At 38.0% G+C, this 21,235-nt stretch overlaps 2 protein-coding genes across 4 annotated transcripts in view; both read left to right on the forward strand.

Annotated features, from left to right (window-relative positions):
* The window catches only part of HIF1A (hypoxia inducible factor 1 subunit alpha), a 41,807-nt gene extending 39,870 nt beyond the window's left edge, over nucleotides 1–1,937 (forward strand). The window contains exons 14-15 of the mRNA XM_042989849.1: nucleotides 17–143; nucleotides 618–1,937. Coding sequence (XP_042845783.1) covers nucleotides 17–143; nucleotides 618–769 — 279 coding nt within the window. The 3' untranslated portion in view covers nucleotides 770–1,937. The remainder of the gene's footprint in view (nucleotides 1–16; nucleotides 144–617) is intronic.
* Nucleotides 1,938–5,089: 3,152 nt separating this feature from the next.
* Nucleotides 5,090–21,235, forward strand: part of SNAPC1 (small nuclear RNA activating complex polypeptide 1) — a 44,986-nt gene continuing 28,840 nt past the window's right edge. Inside the window, exons 1-5 of one of the 3 annotated variants that reach the window (XM_042989851.1) lie at nucleotides 15,607–15,685; nucleotides 17,852–17,934; nucleotides 18,078–18,237; nucleotides 18,392–18,532; nucleotides 19,391–19,495. In XM_042989851.1, the coding sequence (XP_042845785.1) occupies nucleotides 18,085–18,237; nucleotides 18,392–18,532; nucleotides 19,391–19,495 (399 nt within the window). In that variant the 5' untranslated portion in view covers nucleotides 15,607–15,685; nucleotides 17,852–17,934; nucleotides 18,078–18,084. Of the gene's footprint in view, nucleotides 5,534–15,606; nucleotides 15,686–15,722; nucleotides 15,907–17,851; nucleotides 17,935–18,077; nucleotides 18,238–18,391; nucleotides 18,533–19,390; nucleotides 19,496–21,235 lie in introns of those variants that run through there. The other 2 variants (XM_042989852.1, XM_042989850.1) reach the window with 2 other exon arrangements.

Consider the following 21,235-nt stretch of genomic DNA (forward strand, 5'->3'; position numbering starts at 1 on the left):
ACTGTGCTGTTTTTAGGGAACATTATTACAGCAGCCAGATGATCGTGCAACTACTACATCACTTTCTTGGAAACGCGTAAAAGGATGCAAATCTAGTGAGCAGAATGGAATGGAGCAAAAGACAATTATTTTAATACCCTCTGGTTAGTTTATTCTTTCTACCCTTGAACATCCCACAGAGAATTAAAATGTATGAAAGTTTTTTATTTAGAAGCTTTACTTTCAAAGTGATTTTCATTCTTTAGCATCATTAAAAACTAAGGTAGCAGTTTATCCACTGGTGGTGAATACAGGAATAGCTATTCAAGATGGAACTTTTAATTTATCTTTGTGTGCCATCAATATTCAATAGAAGCTAAAACTTGTACATTTGTATGCCTTTTTCAGAATTGATTTATCACTTCTTTGTGCCATCATTGTATCCTTTAAACACTTCTGACATAGCACCAGTAACACTTTATTCCACTTGCTTTTTCACATAGTTGTGGTTTTGCCCTGTAGACTAGAAACCCAGAGCTTATTTGCTTTAGTTTTCTGCAATACCTATAGCACAGTGAGTGTTCAGTAATATTCATTGACTAGGTGAATGAATACTTAGGTATGTCTTTGTTTTTCAGATTTAGCATGTAGACTGCTGGGGCAATCAATGGATGAGAGTGGATTACCACAACTGACCAGTTATGATTGTGAAGTTAATGCTCCTGTACAAGGCAGCAGAAACCTACTGCAGGGTGAAGAATTACTCAGAGCTTTGGATCAAGTTAACTGAGCTTTTTCATAATCTCATTCCTTTTTTTGGACACTGGTGGCTCATTACCTAAAGCAGTCTATTTATATTTTCTATATCTAATTTTAGAAGCCTGGCTACAATACTGCACAAACTTGGTTAGTTCAATCTTGATCCCCTTTCTACTTCATTTACATTAATGCTCTTTTTTAGTACGTTCTTTAATGCCAGATCACAGACAGCACGTCTTCACAGTTCCTTGGTATTTAAACCATTACATTGCAGTAGCGTCATTTTTAAAATGCACCTTTTTATTTATTTATTTTGGGCTAGGGAGTTTGTCCCTTATCGAATTATTTTTAATAAGATGCCAATATAATTTTTGTAAGAAGGCAGTAACCTTTCATCATGATCAGTTTGAAAAATTCTTACTCCGTTTTTTCACATTTTACATACACAATAATGATTTGCCAGCAGTACATGGTAGCCACAATTGCACAATATATTTTCTTAAAAAAATACCAGCAGTTACTCATGCAATATATTCTGCATTTATAAAACTAGTTTTTAAGAAGAAATTTTTTTTGGCCTATGAAATTGTTAAACCTGGAACATGACATTGTTAATCATATAATAATGATTCTTAAATGCTTGTATGGTTTATTATTTAAATGGGTAAAGCCATTTACATGATAAAGAAAGATATGCATATATCTGGAAGGTATGTGACATTTATTTGGATAAAATTCTCAATTCAGAGAAATGATCTGATGTTTCTGTAGTCACTTTGCCAGCTCAAAAGAAAACAATACCCTATCTGTAGTTGTGGAAGTTTATGCTAATATTGTGTAAATGATATTAAACCTAAATGTTCTGCCCACCCTGTTGGTATAAAGATATTTTGAGCAGATTGTGAACAAGAAAAAAAAAATCATGCTTTGTTAGCAAAATTGCCTAGTGTGTTAATTTGCTCAAAATTTGATGTTTGGTTTTATGCACTTTGTCGCTATTAACATCCTTCTGTTTTCATATAGATTTCAATAATTGAGTAATTTTAGAAGCATTATTTTAGAAATATATAGTTGTCAGTAAACATCTTGTTTTTCTATGTGCATTGTACAAATTTTTCATTCCTTTTGCTTTTTGTGGTTGGATCTAACACTAACTGTATTGTTTTGTTACATCAAATAAACATCTTCTGTGGACCAGGCCCCCTTTGGTCAGCTTTTATATTAAAAATTTTGTTTCAATGCCTCCAACTCATAAAATTGATTACCAGCAGTTATCTTATGAAAATTAAATTGCCAGTGATTGTTTCTACATTTATTTTATTGCCATCACTTAAATGTATACTGTGTCCGTAAATGTCCTATTAAGTAAAAGCAAACTATAAGGTTCCACTGTAAAAAATACACTTTTAGAAAAGAAACTTGTCATTTATAAATTTATGAACCTATTAAAGTAAAGCAAATTTTAATGCTTTAATATGAATGGGATGAGTAAAGCAAATCCCAAATATTATAGTTACATAATGTTGTAAGGATGAGAAGTACCTCTAAAGATTTCTAATCTATTTCCATTTCACAGATGAAGAAATGTAGACCTCAAATGATAATCGATTTGTCCAAGTCTTCAAGGTAATAAATGGTATACCAAAGATTTACACTTAGGTTTTCTCTTAGTATGAAACTAGAACAAACCTTGCATGTTTTTTTAAATCAGAACTATATATTTTATATTTTTTAAATAACTTAATTCATTTTTTTCTGTATGTTTTTATGGAATTGCTATATTTCTTTCTGATTATAAAAGTAATATTCTCGCTGTAAAAAAAAAATTTTTGTACAAAAAGATGAAAAATCACCATGAGCCTCTGCACCTAGAAGTAACAGCAAATTATTTTTATGGACAAATTACAAAGGCAGTGGCCAGAGCCTTAGGTCCTGTAGCCTGAGGTTACAAGAACCAAAATATCTTGAACAAAATGAACTAAGTCTAGATCTTATCTTAGACCGAACAAAATGTTATTACAGCGGCATGAAAATTTGGGAACAAAAATTTATAATTCGAAGACTCCAAGATTTTGGGGGCACATGCATACTTCACTGTAAATACTATGACCCAAAGTGGTTTTGCATTTCATTACAGATAGTATAGAGGTGGTATTTTAGAATAAAATAGTTGCTTAGTATTTTCAGGTCAAAAACCCAAAAATTATGCTTATTTTGGTAGCAGAATTAGCTTTAGTCGAAAGCTAGAAGTTTATGTGTAGTTTTCAAATATTAATAAGTGGTCAGGTTATGTAATGACCGGGAGTCAGAAAATGACTTGTAAGAGCAGTGATTTAGAAGAGAAAGCCACTTTAACAGACAGTAGAACTGGAAGAAAGTAAGTACCCACCTTTTGGTCATTCAGGAAACAACCCCCATGGAAGTGCTTGAAGCTGCTGGAAATAGAAGAACCAGCTCGCCCTTCCCAGCTTTGTGCCCTCTCTCTCAGACTGTCACTTACTTCGTTATAATGCCTTTCTCTGAAGTATAACCCTACCCTAGCAACTAGAATTCTATAATAGCTCTTCTATCCTCCCGATGGATGCGTATACTTTCCACTTTTCTGGTGCTGCTGTGAATGAATGACCACAGTGTTATTTTACTTACCTGAAGAAAGTATGGCAAAGGAGTTTAGTGTATTTTGTTCTTTGTGCTCACCATTAACTTTGGAACTAAAAAGGGTCCTACAGAGAGCTTACCACAACTAAGTACAATGGCTTTTAGATGAGTTAAAATGAATCTAAACATCTATTAGGTCCTATATGCTAGACTTTGTGCTAGGATGTTATCTCACAGTCTTCAAAAAACACTTCTGAATTAATATTTATATCATTTTGTAGATACGAAAACATTCTTGAGACCTAGCCTAAGGATCAGAGCATTTGAGGTGGCCATCAGTGACTCCATAGCTCATGGTGCTAAACACCAGGGAGGGTACTAGCCAGTTGGGTAGCAGTAGAGCATGCCCTTTACCCTATTAACTGTTTAAACAGCAAACAAGAGAAAGCAATGGGGTGAAGGTAATGAAATCATAGGGGATGTGCTAAGAGGAATGGCAAGACAAAGGGAAATGAGTTAAGTGGTGTTCTAAAGTGCTATCGAGAATTTTGAGTTTGAACTAGAGATTCAGGTGTCTGGTGATGGAGATATTAACAGGTAAATGAGATGATGTATGGAAAGCCCGTTAATGAACTATAAAAGATTACATCAGTGTATGGCATGGTCCTCCTAGAGCTGTCTGACTTAATGGCATTATACACGTTTAAGTTTGTATAACTTTGCAACTACCTTTCCAAATAGCAATTTTCCCCTACAACCTTTAAAACAGAAGTGCCCTTAAAGTTACTGGCTGTGCAGAAATTTAAACATTTAGATTCTAGAAGTTCAGATTTCTAATGTAGCAACGTCAAAAAAAAGTTGCAAAGAATATGTAATCTTTTTTTTTAACAATGGGCTTTTGGTTAAATAAAACCTTTGCAAACATGTTGCCAACTGAAACCAACAACAGTGTAAAGAAAAAAAATCTTACTCAGGTGTTTTTTAGGTCTGCCGCTAACCACTTTACTCGTATTTCATCCCTTAAAATAGCGCTGAACCTGTTGTCCCAGATCGTTTTACAGATCGTTGTTTGATCTGTAGAATTTGATACAAAATAGTCTCCCTGTAATATTAAGCTACGTCTTACCACAAACCCTCCTATTAATACCTTCTGGAGCTTTTTTGTGTTCACACCTTTTAGAGGTTTGGACATAATTTTCTTACCTGTAGTGGACGGTTTTATCCAAGACGCTGCCCAGACACCCGATCTCCTCGTACTATTTAATTTCCTTTATTCCCTTGTCTCGGATCCATCCCGGGACGGAGAGGAAAGACAGGTGCCTGAGAGCAGCAGTGATCAGACAGCCCCCTCAGCGGGGAAAATAACAAGGATGCGGAGGGGACCGACCACCCCTAATGTCCGTGGTGCCGCTGGTGCTACATGATGAGGATGCGAAACACAAGCCTCCCGGAGAAACTTCCCCAAACCCCGCCCGCCGCGCTGCAGGCCACGCCCCGGTACGTGCTCGGGCGCAGCACAGCAGCCCCGGCCCCCGCCCTCCACCCCAGGCCCGGTCCGCTCCGTGGGGCGGGTGCTCCCAGCTCGGGCCTACGTGTAAGATCTCACGTGGGAGGCTCGGCCCCACCCGGCCTGCTGCGGCGCGGGGTGGGGCGGGTTCTCGAGGGGTCAGCGCTGCTCTTTATCTTCCGTGACTTGTCCAATTCTGATGCCTGGCGCTTTCCCGATTTTTTGGGGGGGATGGGGTGGGGTGGGGTATAGGACGGTTCGGAGGTTCAGGGAAGGAGTCTCATGTGTCGCTGTAGAGCTGTCTGCGGAATTCCCAAATGTTTTGGGGTATGAAACTGTGTTTTGTGGAATAGAAACATATCTGAGGTCTCCTAACAGATGGGACCTTGCTTAACTGTATAAAAAGGTTTTAAAATATTAATCATCTACTTATCTGGTCAAAAATGGAGGACTCTGGTTATTTAACTATATTCCCCATGAGGCACTCAAAGACTTAGTTCATTTTAAATAAAGCGCTTTGAGATATCCCTGATAATGTAAATTGAAACTTTACCTGCCCCAGGTGGTTTTTTGTTTGTTTTTTGTTTTTGTTTTGCTTTTTGCTTGTTTGTTTTTTGAATACTGTGTGCCTACCAATGCCAGATATTAAGACTCCTTTGGAAGAAGATAATCTTTTTGGACAGAAGGGAGGTGAGTTTATGGAATATGGGAAGGCTTGGGGCATTGAATTTAATCTCCTGTAATTCGTATGTTTAGGTTGATCAGTTTGTAGTAAAGTACTAAGAAAGGTATTGTTTAAAATAACCTCATCCATGCATATCCGGGGTTGTCAACATTTTACATTTTATTTTAAATTGTTTCCTTCAGGATAATTCATTGTTTATGGTTTTTCAAACAATATTTAAGAAAGTAAGAGCCCATTTTTAAAAAGTGGGGGAGGTGTTTTAAATGTTTTTTTACTAATAAAAACTGATCTGTAGCCTTAGTATCTTGTGTGTTTGTGTTTCATTAGAGAGGTGCTATTTAAAGAGGGTGCTCAAGTCTTTTGGTCCTATGGATGCTTAATAACCATAAACTGGTGATTCTCCACAGAGGGGAGCAGGCTTGGGGGGGGGGGGTGAAGTGGCTGCCTGTAATGTTTATCACCAAGGGCAATGCATTTTAAAAAGTTCAGAAACATCATATAATTAGCCTCACAAGTAGACTAGGACTCTGTTAAGTCAAATCTGGTTTTTTTTGAGATCTTTGAAACATTAAAACATTAAGAAAAACATTAAGGTCCTTTTCAGTATTTCTTGTTTATATTTTTTGCTCTTTGAAACAAATTGTTTTTAATGTTCTCCACACAACTATGTGTCATATACACAGCGATGACAAACTCTTTACTAGGAGCACTGAACAGCTGTGGGGTGAGCCATTATAAGCTGTGTCCTGATTTTGCAGTCTGCTGGTAGAATATTGAAAGCAAAACCAAAGTGAAGGATTAACAGTACAAATCAGAGGGGCTAGCACAGCTTGGGTGGGTGCTATGCCTCTTCCCAGGCCGATTCAGCTGCAAATATTTGCCACCCCTGTGAACTTACATGGCACTACACCTTTAGCTTTCTTTCTTACTTTACTTCTTGTTGTATGTGTGGTTTTTTCTTTTGTTTTAATTTTATATATTTTTTTAAATTTACATTCAAATTAGTTAGCATCTAGTGCAACAATGATTTCAGGAGTAGATTCCTTAATGCCCCTTTCCCATTTAGCCCATCCCCCCTCCCACAACCCCTCCGGTAACCCTCTGTTTGTTCTCCATATTTAAGAGTCTCTCATGTTTTGTCCCTCTCCCTGTTTTTATATTATTTTTGTTTCCCTTCCCTTATGTTCATCTGTTTTGTATCTTAAAGTCCTCTTACGAGTGAAGTCATATGATATTTGTCTTTCTCTGACTGGCTAATTTCGCTTATCATAATACCCTCCAGTTCCATCCACGTAGTCGCAAATGGCAAGATTTCATTCTTCTTGTTTGCTGAGTAATACCACATTGTATATGTATATACCACATCTTCTTTACCATTCATTCATCCATCAATGGACATTTGGACTCTTTGCATACTTTGGCTATTGTTGATAGTGCTGCTGTAAACGTTGGGGTGCATGTGTCCCTTCGAAACAGCACACCTGTATCCTTTGGATAACTACCTAGTAGTGCAACTGATGGGTGGTAGGGTAGTTCTATTTTTACTTTTTTAAGAAACCTCCATACTGTGTTCCAAAATGGCTGCACCAGCTTGCATTCCCACCAACAATGCAAAAGAGATCCTCTTTTTCTGCATCCTTGCCAACATCTGTTGTTGCCTGAGTTGTTAATGTTAGCCATTCTGACAGGTGTGACGTGGTATCTCAATATGGTTTTGATTTGTATTTCCCTGATGATGAGTGATGTTGAGCATTTTTTCATGTCGGTTGGCCATCTGGATGTCCTCTTTGGAGAAGTGTCTATTCATGTCTTTTGCCCATTTCTTCACTGGATTATTTGTTTTTTGGATGTTGAGTTTGGTAAGTTCTTTATTGATTTTGGATCCTAAACCTTTATCTGATATGCCGTTTGCAAATATCTTCTCCTATTCTGTCGGTTGCCTTTTAGTTTTGCTGATTGTTTCCTTCTCTGTGCAGAAGCTTTTTATTTTGATGAGGTCCCAGTAGTTCATTTTTGCTTTTCTTTCCCTTGCCTCTGGAGACGTGTTGAGTAAGAAGTTGCTGCGGCCAAGATCAAAGAAGTTTTTGTTTCCTTTCTCCCTGAGGATTTTGATGGCTTCCTGTTTTACATTTGGGTCTCTCATCCATTTTGAGTTTATTTTTGTGTATGGTGTAAGAAAGTGGTCCAGGTTCATTCTTCTGCATGTCACTACCCAGTTTTCCCAGCACCACTTGCTGAAGAGACTGTCTTTATTCCATTGGATAGTCTTTCCTGCTTTGTCAAAGATTAGTTGGCCATACGTTTGTGGGTCCATTTCTGGGTTCTTTATTCTGTTCCATTGATCTCAGTGTCTGTTCTTGTGCCAGTACCATACCATCTTGATGATTACAGCTTTGTAGTATAGTTTTAAGTCCGAGATTGTGGTGCCTCCTGCTTTGGTTTTCTTTTTCAAGATTGCTTTGGCTATTCGGGGTCTTTTCTGGTTCCATACAAATTTTAGGATTATTTGTTCTAGCTCTGTGAAGAATGCTGGTGTTATTCTGGTAGGTATTGCACTGAATATGTAGATTGCTTTGGGTAGTATTGACATATTAACAATATTTGTTCTTCCTATCCAGGAGCATGGAATCTTTTTCCATTTTTTTGTGTCTTCAGTTTCTTTCATAAGCTTTCTATAGTTTTCAGTGTATAGATTTTTCACCTCTTTGGTTAGATTTATTCCTAGGTATTTTATAGGTTTTGGTGCAGTTGTAAATGGGATAAATTCCTTGATTTCTCATTCTGTTGCTTCATTGTTGGTGAGTAGGAATGCAACTGAGTTCTGTGCATTGATTTTATATCCTGCAACTTTGCTGAATTCATGAATCAGTTCTAGCAGTATTTTGGTGAACTATAGACCAATTTCCCTGATGAACATGGATGCAAAAATCCTCAACAAGATATTAGCCAACCGGCTCCACCAATACATTAAAAAAAATTATTCACCACAACCAAGTGGGATTTACACCTGGGATGCAGGGCTGGTTTAATATCTGCAAAACAATTAATGTGATTCATCACATCAATAAAAGAAAGGACAAGAACCATATGATCCTCTCAATAGATGCAGAGAAAGCATTTGATAAAATACAGCATCCTTTCTTGATAAAAAACCCTCAAGAAAGTAGGGATAGAAGGATCAGATCTCGAGATCATAAAAGCCATATATGAATGACCCAACGCTAATATCATCCTCAATGGGGAAAAACTGAGAAATTTCCCGCTAAGGTCAGGAACAAGACAGGGATGTTCACTCTCGCCAGTGTTATTCAACATAGTATTGGAAGTCTTAGCCTCTGCAATCAGACAACATAAAGGAATAAAAGGCATCCAAATCAGCCAGGAGGAGGTCAAACTTGCACTCTTCACAGATGACATGATACTCTATGTGTTTTTGGGTTTTTTTAATCTTCCTTGATCATTCATGCATGTCTCATCTCCCCTACAAAAATTCTTAATTCCTTTGGAGCATGATTCCATCGGATTGATAATTTGTTCCTTAAAAACTTCCACTCTGTTTGCACAAAGACAACTCACATATGATTAAAGGTGGGAGAGGATCTCCTATGATGAGGGAACCAGAGAAGAATTATGATCAGAGAAACAGAATGGGGAAAACAAGACTGTTTTCTAGTCCTTGCAGTGAAATCCATTCATTCAGTGAACAACAACCGAGGGCTGAGTGAGTCCAAGGTGTTTGCTATGTTCCAACTGTTTGTTTCCCCTCAAATTCATATGCTGAAACCTAACCTCCAAGATGATAGTATTAGGAGGTAGGTAGGGCCTTTGGGCAGTGATTAGGTCATGAGGGTAGACCCTGAAAGGGATTCATGCTCCTACAAGAGAGGTTCCAGAGAGCTCTTTTTCCCCTTTGGCTGTGTGAGGATTCAATGAGAAATCAGCAGTCTGCAACTGGAACAGGGTTCTTGCCAGCCTCCAGAACTGTAAGGAGTAGATGTTTGTTGTTTATAAGCTACCCAGCTTATGGTATTTGTTACAGCAGCATGAACAGACTCGGACAATTGTTACTATAAGACCTGTTGGTGATTCAAATATTCTAGAATGTAGTGCCTGCCATCAAGAGTATGGTTAATTCCCATTCTATGAGCTACTCACATTCAACTGTAATTGGGAAAAACACAACTGAAAGCTAAACAGAATGTTTTGGCCATTTAAGATGTTCTAAGTCACCATTACCTTTCCTTTTCATGAATTGTTTGTAGCTTGATAATCTGAATCCAGACTATACTGCTCCCCACAAGAACCTCAAATTCGGCCTCTGAAAAACTAACTGTGCTCCAAATGGTTCATCATATGTTCTCCAAATAGCTCCCATCCTGTGTTCCCTGCTCAGTGAATGGCACCACACAGTCTCCCAAACCAGAACCCCAGAGGTCATTTGTCACAATCTTACCCACCACATCCAGTCCGATTCAGTTCTTTTCTTTCCTTACATTTTCACTATGAACATGTACAAAACTTTGAGCATGTACAAAAGTAAAGAGAGTAGTATAATGGTACCCAAGTTCCCTAGGAAGTGGACTCTGAGATGGACATCGCAGGTCATGTCTTAGGGAGTGCTTTAAGGAACAACACAAGGAAACGAAAACGCAGAAGGGGGTAGAGGAAGAACGTGAGTTGAGATGCAGTCCCAACAAAGATCTTCAGCAGCCATATGGGAGCTCTGGCCCTGGGATAGTCCTTGAGAGTTGTCCCAAGTCACAGAGAGGGCCAGAGCCTTTTCATCCCTACACTGGATCAGTCATTGGATGGGGGAGTTATGCCTTTAAATCCATCTCCAGGAAAATGGCAGTAATAGTAGCTCTGTGGACTTGCTCTCCAGTGAAAGTACAACTGGCGAGAATTTTTTTTAAATACCATTTAAAGTTTCTTGAAACTGTCTGAAGAGAATACAGCAGATGAAGGAATTTTTATTCAAGAAAATATACTAAATCTTGTTAAGAACATCAGGAGTTAGTGACCCTTGAGACGGGATCTGCTGCCTCTCCCATCCTGCTCAGTATGACAGAAGCTCAACTCCCTCTAAGGGGCTCCCTCTTTTGCTAGATCCCAGTAAAGGGCTATGTCATCTCTCTGGGAGGGCCAGGCTGCTAGCATTTCTCATCTTTAGATTCATGTTGCAAAAGCTAAATTTCAGGTAAGTATGGCCTAGAGATTGGGGAGATGAGAACCCCTTTCCTTTCAGGCACCATTCATTGGACAGAGGCTCTATCCCAGGTGCAGCAGTCCAAAAGTGCTGTGATCCCAATCACTTTCACCCCAGCTCACATGTAAACTGGGAAGTTCCATGCCAGCAGAAGCAGCCCGAGAAGAATAGAAACTGCCTCCTCCCAGAGCCCTGCTCCTAAAGCAGAGGTATCATTCTGAGGGAAGTGGGCCATTGTCCCCATCCTCAGCTCCACAGCAGTGGCTCAGAGATTTTGCCCAGGGGGAGAGAAAATCCATTAGAATGGAGAACTCAGAAGCTCTCCCAAAAGAAAGGGCTTTATTTGGAAGAGTGTGAGAAAATTCAAACTCAAAGGTGCTCTTGAAAACAACAGATATTTTGGTGGTAAATAATTAAGAGGAGGCTGGTAGCTCCATGGCAGCAACAAGTTAAACTGCAGGCTAACTAGTTTACCAGAGAAATCCAGGGAAAGAGACAACTAAGAGGAGCCCTCTTGGGATCAGAACAAACCTCAAAAACTACCTCTAAAGGAGCCTAAATGTGATTGGATTAGACTCTGGAGCAATTCATGCCCCAGCACACTCAAAAACAGTGGAGCAATCAATAGGCAATTGGGGTAGCTTAATAGCTGGGTGTGATACCAACAGAGTCAGGCTCTTTAACAGAGAGCTCTGGAAAAGAGACAGCCAAAGAAAGCCTTGGTAAAACCACTGTGATCCCAGGCAAGTGTGTGCATAGCCAGGGCTGTACCCTCTGAAGAGCTACTTAGGCTCTTAAGTGGCCTTAAGAGGGAAATGGACTTCACTAAAATAGTCTAATCAGGTAAGTAAACAAATAAAGAAAGAAACCCCAAAAACAGCAAGCCCCGTGGGAAAGGGGGAGCAACAGGTATTCAGAATTGCTACAATAAATTATATATACTAACAGTAATGTAAATATTCTGGCATCGTAACAACAGGTACAGAGCCACACAATTGTGTATTGGCTTCAGTTAGCCCTGCACACTTAGTATGTGACAGAAGTGACTTTTTAGATCATTAGGGAAAGGATGGATTATTCAGTTGGAGGTGCTAGGAAATTACACATATGGAAAATACATATACATGCATATATATATATATATTTATATATATATGCAAAAAAAAAGTGAAATTGGATCCTTAACCCGTACCATACATAGAAATCATTTTTATTTTTATTTTTATTTTTTAACGTTTATTTATTTTTGAGACAGGGAGAGACAGAGCATGAACAGGGGAGGGTCAGAGAGAGAGGGAGACACAGAATCTGAAGCAGGCTCCAGGCTATGAGCTGTCAGCACAGAGCCCGACGCGGGGCTCGAACTCACAAACTGCGAGATCATGACCTGAGCTGAAGTCGGCCACTTAACCGACTGAGCCACCCAGGCGCCCCTAGAAATCATTTTTAGATGGATACAGTGAATTAACAGTGAAAGGCAATACTTTAAGACTTTTGGTATAAAATTGTGGCAGCAATGTTGGCAGTTCGACAAAGATTAAGTACCTCTTCCACAGATTGGAGTTGTGAGGAAGAGTTTGCCCAGTCAGGGACAACATTTCTCAGGTCTCTTTGCCTCTGGGTGGGCCCATGTGACTAACTTTTGGCCAACGGGATATGGACTGAAATGGTGTACCCCAGTGCTTCTCAAACTATCTGTGGTAATGGAAAATTTCTCTCCAATTGTGGACCAGTGCTTTTGTAAATGGAAAAAAGAAATAAATTACCAGAAGACTGAGATTTAAAAAGTCATGTCATATGCAGTCCCACTTTTTATTATTAGATTTAACAGACATAAAATTACTTTGCCAGATTGCTAGTAAGCGTTTGCAAATACTTACTCTTAATTTCTGTACTAAAGAGTGATGGAGAGGTAATAGTTTGTAGACCAGCAGAGGTCAGCAGACCACCTTTGAGGGTGTACCACTTCCAGGCATGGCCCATAAAGTCTCTCATGCAGTCTTTCACATCCTCTTTCTTTCCCTGTCTACAGACTAGATGTCAGGGCTCCAGCGTGCTCTTGAAAACCAATGACTGGAGACAGCAGAGGCTTCATCAGTCTGGGTCCCTGGATGACTTCTTGGTGCAGAACCCTTCCCATCCCAACTTGCCATTAATTGAATTTAATGGGAAAGAAAAATAAATTTCATTTATGTTAAGCCACTGAGCATTTAAGGGCTATTAAGTTACACTATTGGTATTCCCTATAATGAAATATAGAGAACATATGTATCGACAAAAGTCCTTATTGGAAAAGATTTAAAAATTGACTACAGTAAAAATAAGAATTTCTGTATATCAAATATCACCATAAAGATAGTAAACAAAAATAAGTCAGACTGGGGAAAGATATTTATAATACATATAACAAATACCAGTTTAAGATCCAGAATATATAAGGTGATCCTACAGATCAGTATGAAAAAGGCAAACAACCCAATTGAAACATGGACAAAACATATGAACAGGCACTTCATAGTAGAGGGAACAGGAAGATTAGAATTTAAGAAGATGCACAACCATTAATAATCACAGAAATGAATGTTAACAGCACAATTAGGTATCAAGTTTCTGAGATGATATGGCTGAATTTGGAACTGCCATACACGGATATTGAAGTGACAATCTGTTCAACCACTCTAGAAAAACAATTTGACGTTATCTTTTAAAGTTTTACACTTGCACCCATTATCATCCAACATTTCTACATATATATGTATATATATATACATATATAGTGTATATATGTATATATATATACATATATAGTGTATATATGTATATATATACATATATAGTGTATATATGTATATATATACACATATATAGTGTATATATGTATATATATACATATATAGTGTATATATGTATATATATACACATATATAGTGTATATATGTATATATATACATATATAGTGTATATATGTATATATATACACATATATAGTGTATATATGTATATATATACATATATAGTGTATATATGTATATATATACATATATAGTGTATATATGTATATATATACATATATAGTGTATATATGTATATATATACATATATAGTGTATATATGTATATATATACATATATAGTGTATATATGTATATATATACATATATAGTGTATATATGTATATATATATACATATATAGTGTATATATGTATATATATACATATATAGTGTATATATGTATATATATATAGTGTATATACTGTGTATATATGTATATATATACATATATAGTGTATATACTACGTATATATGTATATATATACATATATAGTGTATATATGTACATATATACATATATATATGTACATATAGTGTATATATGTATATACATACATATATAGTGTATATATGTATATACATACATATGTATGTGTATATGTATATACATACATATGTATGTGTATATATGTATATGTATATATGTACATATGTATATATGTGTATATATATACTGCTGTAATGTGTAAGTAGAATTGTCATATTTGACAAAGAAAAATAAAGGACGTCCTTTAAAATACAGTTAAACTGTATTTAAGATAAACAAGGAATAACTTTTAAATATTTATTTATTTTTGAGAAAGAGCACAAGTGCGGTAGGAGCAGAGAAAGAGAGAAGGAGACAGAATCTGAAGCAGGCTCCAGGCCCTGAGCTGTCAGTACAGAACGCAACAAGGGGCTTGAACCCACAAACTATGAGATCATGACCTGAGCTGAAGTCGGTCGCAAAAGAATGAGTAGCAAAACAAGGTAGTTGTTACCATGGTAGTGGTAAAGGCAGGGGAATAAATTAGAGGAGGAGTTCACAGATGAATGTGACAGACTTGTTCCTGTTCCTCCACAGGTAGAAGGTACACAAATGTTCACTTCATTGTTATGCTTATCTTAGACATGTTACATAAGGTTTTCTGTATACATAAATATTACATAAATTTTTTTAAAAAGATCAATGATCAGGAAAGTTAAGTGAGTTGAACCTCCATCTACAGTTGGTCTAATGCTTTCCATTATATTGGCATACCACTCCTAAAGAATAAAAATAGCATGCCCTGCAATCTGAAAATGGTGAGAAGTCCAGCATACTACTCCATATCCAGCTCCAGGGAGTAAGAGGTGGAGGATACACAGAGTGCCAATTAAGCCAAATAATCGATAAATATGTACTTTCTGCCAAGTACTATGCCAGATTATTATGAACATAGGGGTGTGAGCGGCGGTGGGGAGATGTTCACAAGTTTCTCAATTTGTGGTTGCAGAAGACTGCAATGGTTACAAGGAGAGACACACATTGAACACTATACTATGTGGTTGTAAACTATGAGAGAATAAGTGGAGTTCATTTCCTAGTAAAAGGTCTTCTTTAGATACTGTTTCCACGAAGAATTAGGTGGAAGATGGGACCTGTTCTTGCCGAATTATAAAAGTTGACTTCTGTGACTCCAGGATCACTTTAATGTTTATTTTTGATATAAAGACAAAGTGCCAGCGGGAGAAGGGCAGTGAGAGAGGGAGACACAGAATCTCAAGCAGGCTCCAGGTTCTGAGCTGTTAGCACAGAGCAGGATGAGGGGCTCGAACTCACAAACCCCCGAGATTATAACCTGAACCGAAGTCAGGGGCTTAACTGAGCCACCCAGGCGCCCCCAGGGTCACTTTAAAGGAAAGTAAGGGTAAAGCCAATTTACATAAGCTAGCCTAATGCAGACCTAAAATCCTGCTTGGGCTCACACGACTCCTGAAATAGAAACTTCTTCAATGAAATTGAGAGAACTGACCTTAGCCCTCTATCTTTAAGCAGATCAGAGCAGGTACGGGCACACATCCACTCATGCGCAAGAAGCAAAACCCACAATTCGCACCAGTCCGGCTAGAGGCGGAGCTAAAGGGCCGGATAAGGCAAGTACGTCAAGCACAGGGGGCGGGACGTCCGGCTTCGGTTTCCTGGGCGACAGCCGCCGGCTGGTCCGCGCGTGGTCTAGGGGCTTTTGCAGGCATGGGGACTCCTGCAGGCCTGCAGACTGACTGCGAGGCGCTGCTCAGCCGCTTCCAGGAGACCGATAGCGTGCGCTTCGAGGACTTCACGGAGCTCTGGAGGAGCATGAAATTCGGGACCATCTTCTGGTGGGTGTTTCTAGTCCGCTACCGTCGCATCACTCCCTGCTCAGAGGCGGAGTAGGAAGCTTTTTTCTTCCCCAAAGCGCTGCTGCTCCTGGGAAGGGCTGAGGAAGGCTGCAGCCCCTGCACGCTGCCCCCAGCTCTCCCGGGCCTTCTTCCTGGGCAGTTTCATTGGCTTCGTCTGTGTCCTTTTGCGGCCTCCCGCCGAGTATGTATTTCTGCCTGGCCACCCTTCTAAACCGCCTTCTCCATCTCCTCTGCCTCACCCTGGCCCAGGTCACCCATCATTTGCCCTCCTCCAGCCTTGTTCTCCTAAAGCCCCTTGTTTAAAAACAAAACAAACACCCAAGCAAAGACAGAACGCTGCACGACTGAATTCGTTTTTCATACAACCACAGTTGTCTTTCTAGAGTGCCTGTCCTTCCCCTGCTTACCACTCCAGTGGTTTGCACTGCCCTTAGGATAAAGCTCACCGTCTCTCATCTGCCTGGCAACACCCTCCCTGACTGGCCTCAGCCCATATCTGCAGCTTCGTCTGCCGTTCCAGCGTCTTGCTCCAGGCCTCCTGTGGTCCTCTTCAAGCTTTACTGGGCCTGGAGCTTTCCCCCCAGTTCCTTCTGCCAGACCACCTTTTTCTAAACTCAGATTAATCTCAAATGAACAGTGTTTCAGGGAAGCCTTCCTTTGCCCTTCTAGAGTAAGTCAGGCGTTCATACTGGGTTTTTCCCCAGAGCATTATGCTTCTTTTATCTCTCGACTTAGCACAGGTTATTTTCAGCGTGTAGTTCAAAAGGTGGTAGAGTATAGCGGTTAAGAGCAAGCAGATTACAGAGCTGGACTGCCTGAATTTGAATCACAGCCCAAAGAGTAACTCCGACTTCGGGCAAATTACTTGCCTGAACTTCCATATCCATAGCATGGAGACTGTAATACCTCTTATTGCAGTCATGAGTGTTAAATGAGCTAATACGTGTTAAGGGCACCCTTCATTGCCCTGTAAATATTCACTTATTATTATTATTGTTGCTTTAAAGTTTTCCTTCCACTAGACAGAGCTCTGTGAGGACAGTGACTGGATAAGTTTGATATTCATTAGCATAACACACACAATATTGAAAAAGCTAAATGATTGGCTGAATGAATTCTTGTGATTAAGACTGTGTTTTCCTGAATCAGAAGTAAAAGTTCTCTTTGTTTCAATGTAATAATTACCTGTGTAGTTTGTACATTGCGGGGGATGGAGGATAGAGAGCTATTTATTGTACCGTTAATGAAAGGAACTAATTTTTTTAATGGCTACTAAATGTAATACATTTATAGCTTAATGTATTTAATCCGTAGAACAACTTTGAAAAGCAGGTACATAATTATCCTTGTTTTATGGAAGGGGAAATTGAGGCTTAAGGAGGTTAAGTAATCTCCGTGGTCACACAGCTAGTAGGTGGTAAAGCAGATATTGGAAAATATTGCGGGGGTTACCTCCATATATTTAGCTAAGGAGGAAAAAGTAAAATGAGAAAAAAAGTAGACACTACTTGAGTAGTGGTGATGTTTCTTTAGCAGTTGCTTTGGTTGCTAATACTACAGTATTTTGCATTCTTTTAGTGTATTTATTATTTGAAGATCCCAGGCTTTGGGAGTATAGTGAAGTCTGCTTTTCTACCCTGCTCCTTCTTTACTTTGGTGAGCTTTGTCCTGCAGAATTGGGAGGAGGGTGTGGGTTATATTGTATTGTGGTTCATTAACTTTTTCACCTAGGTGTCTCAAGGACTAATGAGGTGTAGAGTATATCCCTGAGAGTATTGGGGAAAATCTCCATTGCATATTAGAAGGCATATAACTTTTGTATTTTATTCTGTAATATAACCATGGTTATTTTAATTTTTAAAAATGTTTTAAATTCTTAACCAGGAATAATTTGTAGCCCCTCCCCCTTTGCTCCCCTATTCAGCAAGTAAAGTTGATGCCTTAGGAAGATGCATCCTGTTTACCGAGTGCATGTCTATTCCTCAGTGTAAGAAGCACAGCAGAAAAGTAAGTTTTTGTGCTTGAATTGTGAAAGGATCAGATGTGGAATGCCCATCCAGTTTCTAGTAGCTGCTAGAATATACCTCTTCTAATTTGTGTTCATTACTGGTTTACTTAGAGTCATAATTTATTTTCTCTTTGTTTTCTAGTGGTAGAATGAGAAATTTAGAAAAGAACATGTTTACAAAAGAAGCATTAGCTTTGGCTTGGCAATATTTTTTACCGCCCTACACCTTCCAGATCAGAGTTGGTGCTTTGTATCTGCTGTATGGATTATATAACACCCAACTGTGTCAACCAAAACAAAAGGTAATACTTGTTGTTTTCCCTCAGCAGAAATAGGAAACAGGTACAATATTTTTACAACAAACTGATTTAAATAGGAATGCCAATGTTTCTAAATTAAAATACATTAATGAAAAAAGATATACCTTTAGTAACTTTTTTACTCTCTTGTTTGTAGATTAGAGTTGCCCTGAAAGATTGGGATGAAGTCTTAAAATTTCAGCAAGATTTGATAAATGCACAACATTTTGATGCAGCTTATATTTTTAGGAAACTACGACTAGACAAAGCATTTCACTTTACAGCAATGCCCAAATTGGTATGTTATCTAAAATAGATTGTTTTTCAAAATGAGAAATTATGCTTCATTGTTCATAAAGTAGAAAGAATATTATATTTCCAATACAATTAGAACAGTGTCTTAAAATAGGAGAAAATGCTTTCTGATTACTTTTTTTTGCAAACAAAAATTTAGTCTCTGCTTTTAAATACAGTGTGTTTCTAGATGCCATCTGTTAAGTAAATTGTTAGAATAGGAAATGAGATTTGGCATTTGCCATTTGTTTATTCCTTTATTCAGACATCAGAGAGGTTACTGAAAGAAGACCAAGGAATTTTAAAGTCAGTTGGTGAAGAATTAATGTCCACTAATAAAATATGTTTCTTCAGTCTTATGATACTTGAAATATTAGATTAAAAGAGCACCAGGTCCTAATTCTGGATCTGACATCAGCTGGCCAATCATGTAACTTCTCTATCATTTGAATTTATAAGCATGTGGCATGGCATCTTAAAGGCTATTTTATTTTATTATTTTTTTAAATACTTTATTTTATCTATCTATCTATCTATCTATCTATCTATCTATCTATCTATCTATCAAAGAGGGCACAAGTGAGTGAGGGACAGAGAGAGAGGGAGAGAGAAAGAATCCCACGCAGGCTCCACACTGTCAGCCTGGCCAAATTGGGCTCGAGCTCCCCTGAAGTGGGGCTCAAGCTCACCTGGTTTGGGGCTCAAACTCATGAACTGTGAGATCATGACCTGAGCTGAAGTTGGATGCTTACCCGACTGAACCACCCAGGTGCCCCTTAAAGGTTATTTTAAAAGTCTAATAGTCTTTGGAAAATGGATTATCTAAAAAAATATCCTTTAAAAGACATTCATTATCACATAGCTATCATATAGAATGAAGAAGAAAATTCAACGAGCTGAAGTTACAGAAGAATTTAAGGACCCAAATGATCGTGTAATGAAACTTATCACTTCTGATGTGTTAGAGGTAAATTTGTTTTTTATGCTCTTGAAATTAAAAAAAAATGTTTTATTGTTAACTATATATCGAAGTTTTACCTTCATCTAGGGATACTGAAATTTTTTCTAATGATTTGAACCAATCATAGAACGCTTATTGTTTCTCTAAAGTATCAGATGTAATACACTCTAAATATATGAACATTTATGGAATAAATCTTGAAACTCTGTGAGAAGCAAAAAATATAGAAGACTGCCCTTGGACTTGGGATGTTTAGATTCAAATACTGAAGCCACCATTTATGTTTGATTTTAAATAGGTCATAAAACAAGAATTTAAAGTGACTTAATTTTTATTTTTTAACACTATGTATTTATTTCCTAAGTTGCTTTTTATAATGCTTATTTTAAAAGCCATTGAAAACAATTTAAAGCTGTTCTGATAAAACAAAAATATGAAATCAAGATTTATGGATAACAGGCATAGTCTTAAAGCAGCTTTACCATCTAATGTATTTTGGTATTTTATTTGAGTTGTCAGTATTGAGAAAAATCATCTTTCACATGAATAAGTAGTGAGACTCCCAGAATTTTACATGCATGGAATAGCACTGCCCTGAGTTTGAAACAAAACCCATTTATGGTTGTGGACTGATATGGTGGTAGAAAGTTAATTTTTTGTTAACATACCTTCTTAAACATGGTTTTTGATTTTACGTTCTTTTAAGAATTAAAGGTTCTGAAGGTGTTGAAATACAGGTTCCTTTGTTTGAAAATATTGTCTATGTCAGCAAACAGGTATGGAAGATTTTATATTTTATTTTTTTAAGTTTATTTTTATTTTGAGAGAGAGAATGAGTGGGGTAAGGGCAGAGAGAGAGGGAAGGAGAGAATCCCAAGCCAGTGCCACACTTAGCATGGAGCCCGATGTGGGGCTCGATCTCATGACCATGAGAACATGACCTGAGCCGAAATCAAGAATTGGATGCTTAACCGACTGAGCCACCCAGGTTACCCTGAAAGATTTTAGAGAACAGAGCTGGGGTGATCAAAGGCATATCCTTTTAGGGTGACTGGGGAGGAGGGTCCAAAGGGCCAAGGTATGGAATGCCTATTCCTAGAAGCTTCTATGTGAAGTCATCGTGATTTTTTGTAGGGTCTTTAACTTGCCACAGACCTGCTTTAAGAGCCTTTTCCCTCTGTTGACTCTGTTCATCCTGTCCTTGTGCAGTCTTTCACCTGTTCTCATAATAATCCTTACATTTAATACTTCCCTACGTTGCTTCTCCTGCCTGCAAATGCTATTAAGCCTACATGTCAGCAGACCTGAATTTGGGTCATGATTCAGCTACTCATTAGTTCTAGCTTTGTGGTTGAGGATGCATAATAAAATGAAGAGACTAGGATATTGAATCAGAACTTCTGATTTTTGTTGAGTCCCTGTGTTGTATACCTGAAACTAATATAACACTGTATGTTTACTATACTGGAATTAAAAAAAAAAAAAAGTATATGGGGAAAAAGAAACTTTTGATTTTGAATTATAACTCTATTACTTAAATATGACCTTTTAAGCCAGTCATTTCTTTGTTTCTTTACTTCTACAATTATAATACAGTAGTGGCTATCATGTGTTGCGTGTTCAGCACGTGCCAGGAACTATTAGGTGTTTTATGTCTGTTATCTCACTAATGATCATAGTAACCCTGCAAAGGAGGTGGTATTTTCCTGATTTCAAAAACAAGGAAACTGAGGTTCAGAGAAGGTA

This window comes from Panthera tigris, chromosome B3 (assembly GCF_018350195.1).
Source record: "Panthera tigris isolate Pti1 chromosome B3, P.tigris_Pti1_mat1.1, whole genome shotgun sequence".
Lineage (NCBI taxonomy): Eukaryota > Metazoa > Chordata > Mammalia > Carnivora > Felidae > Panthera > Panthera tigris.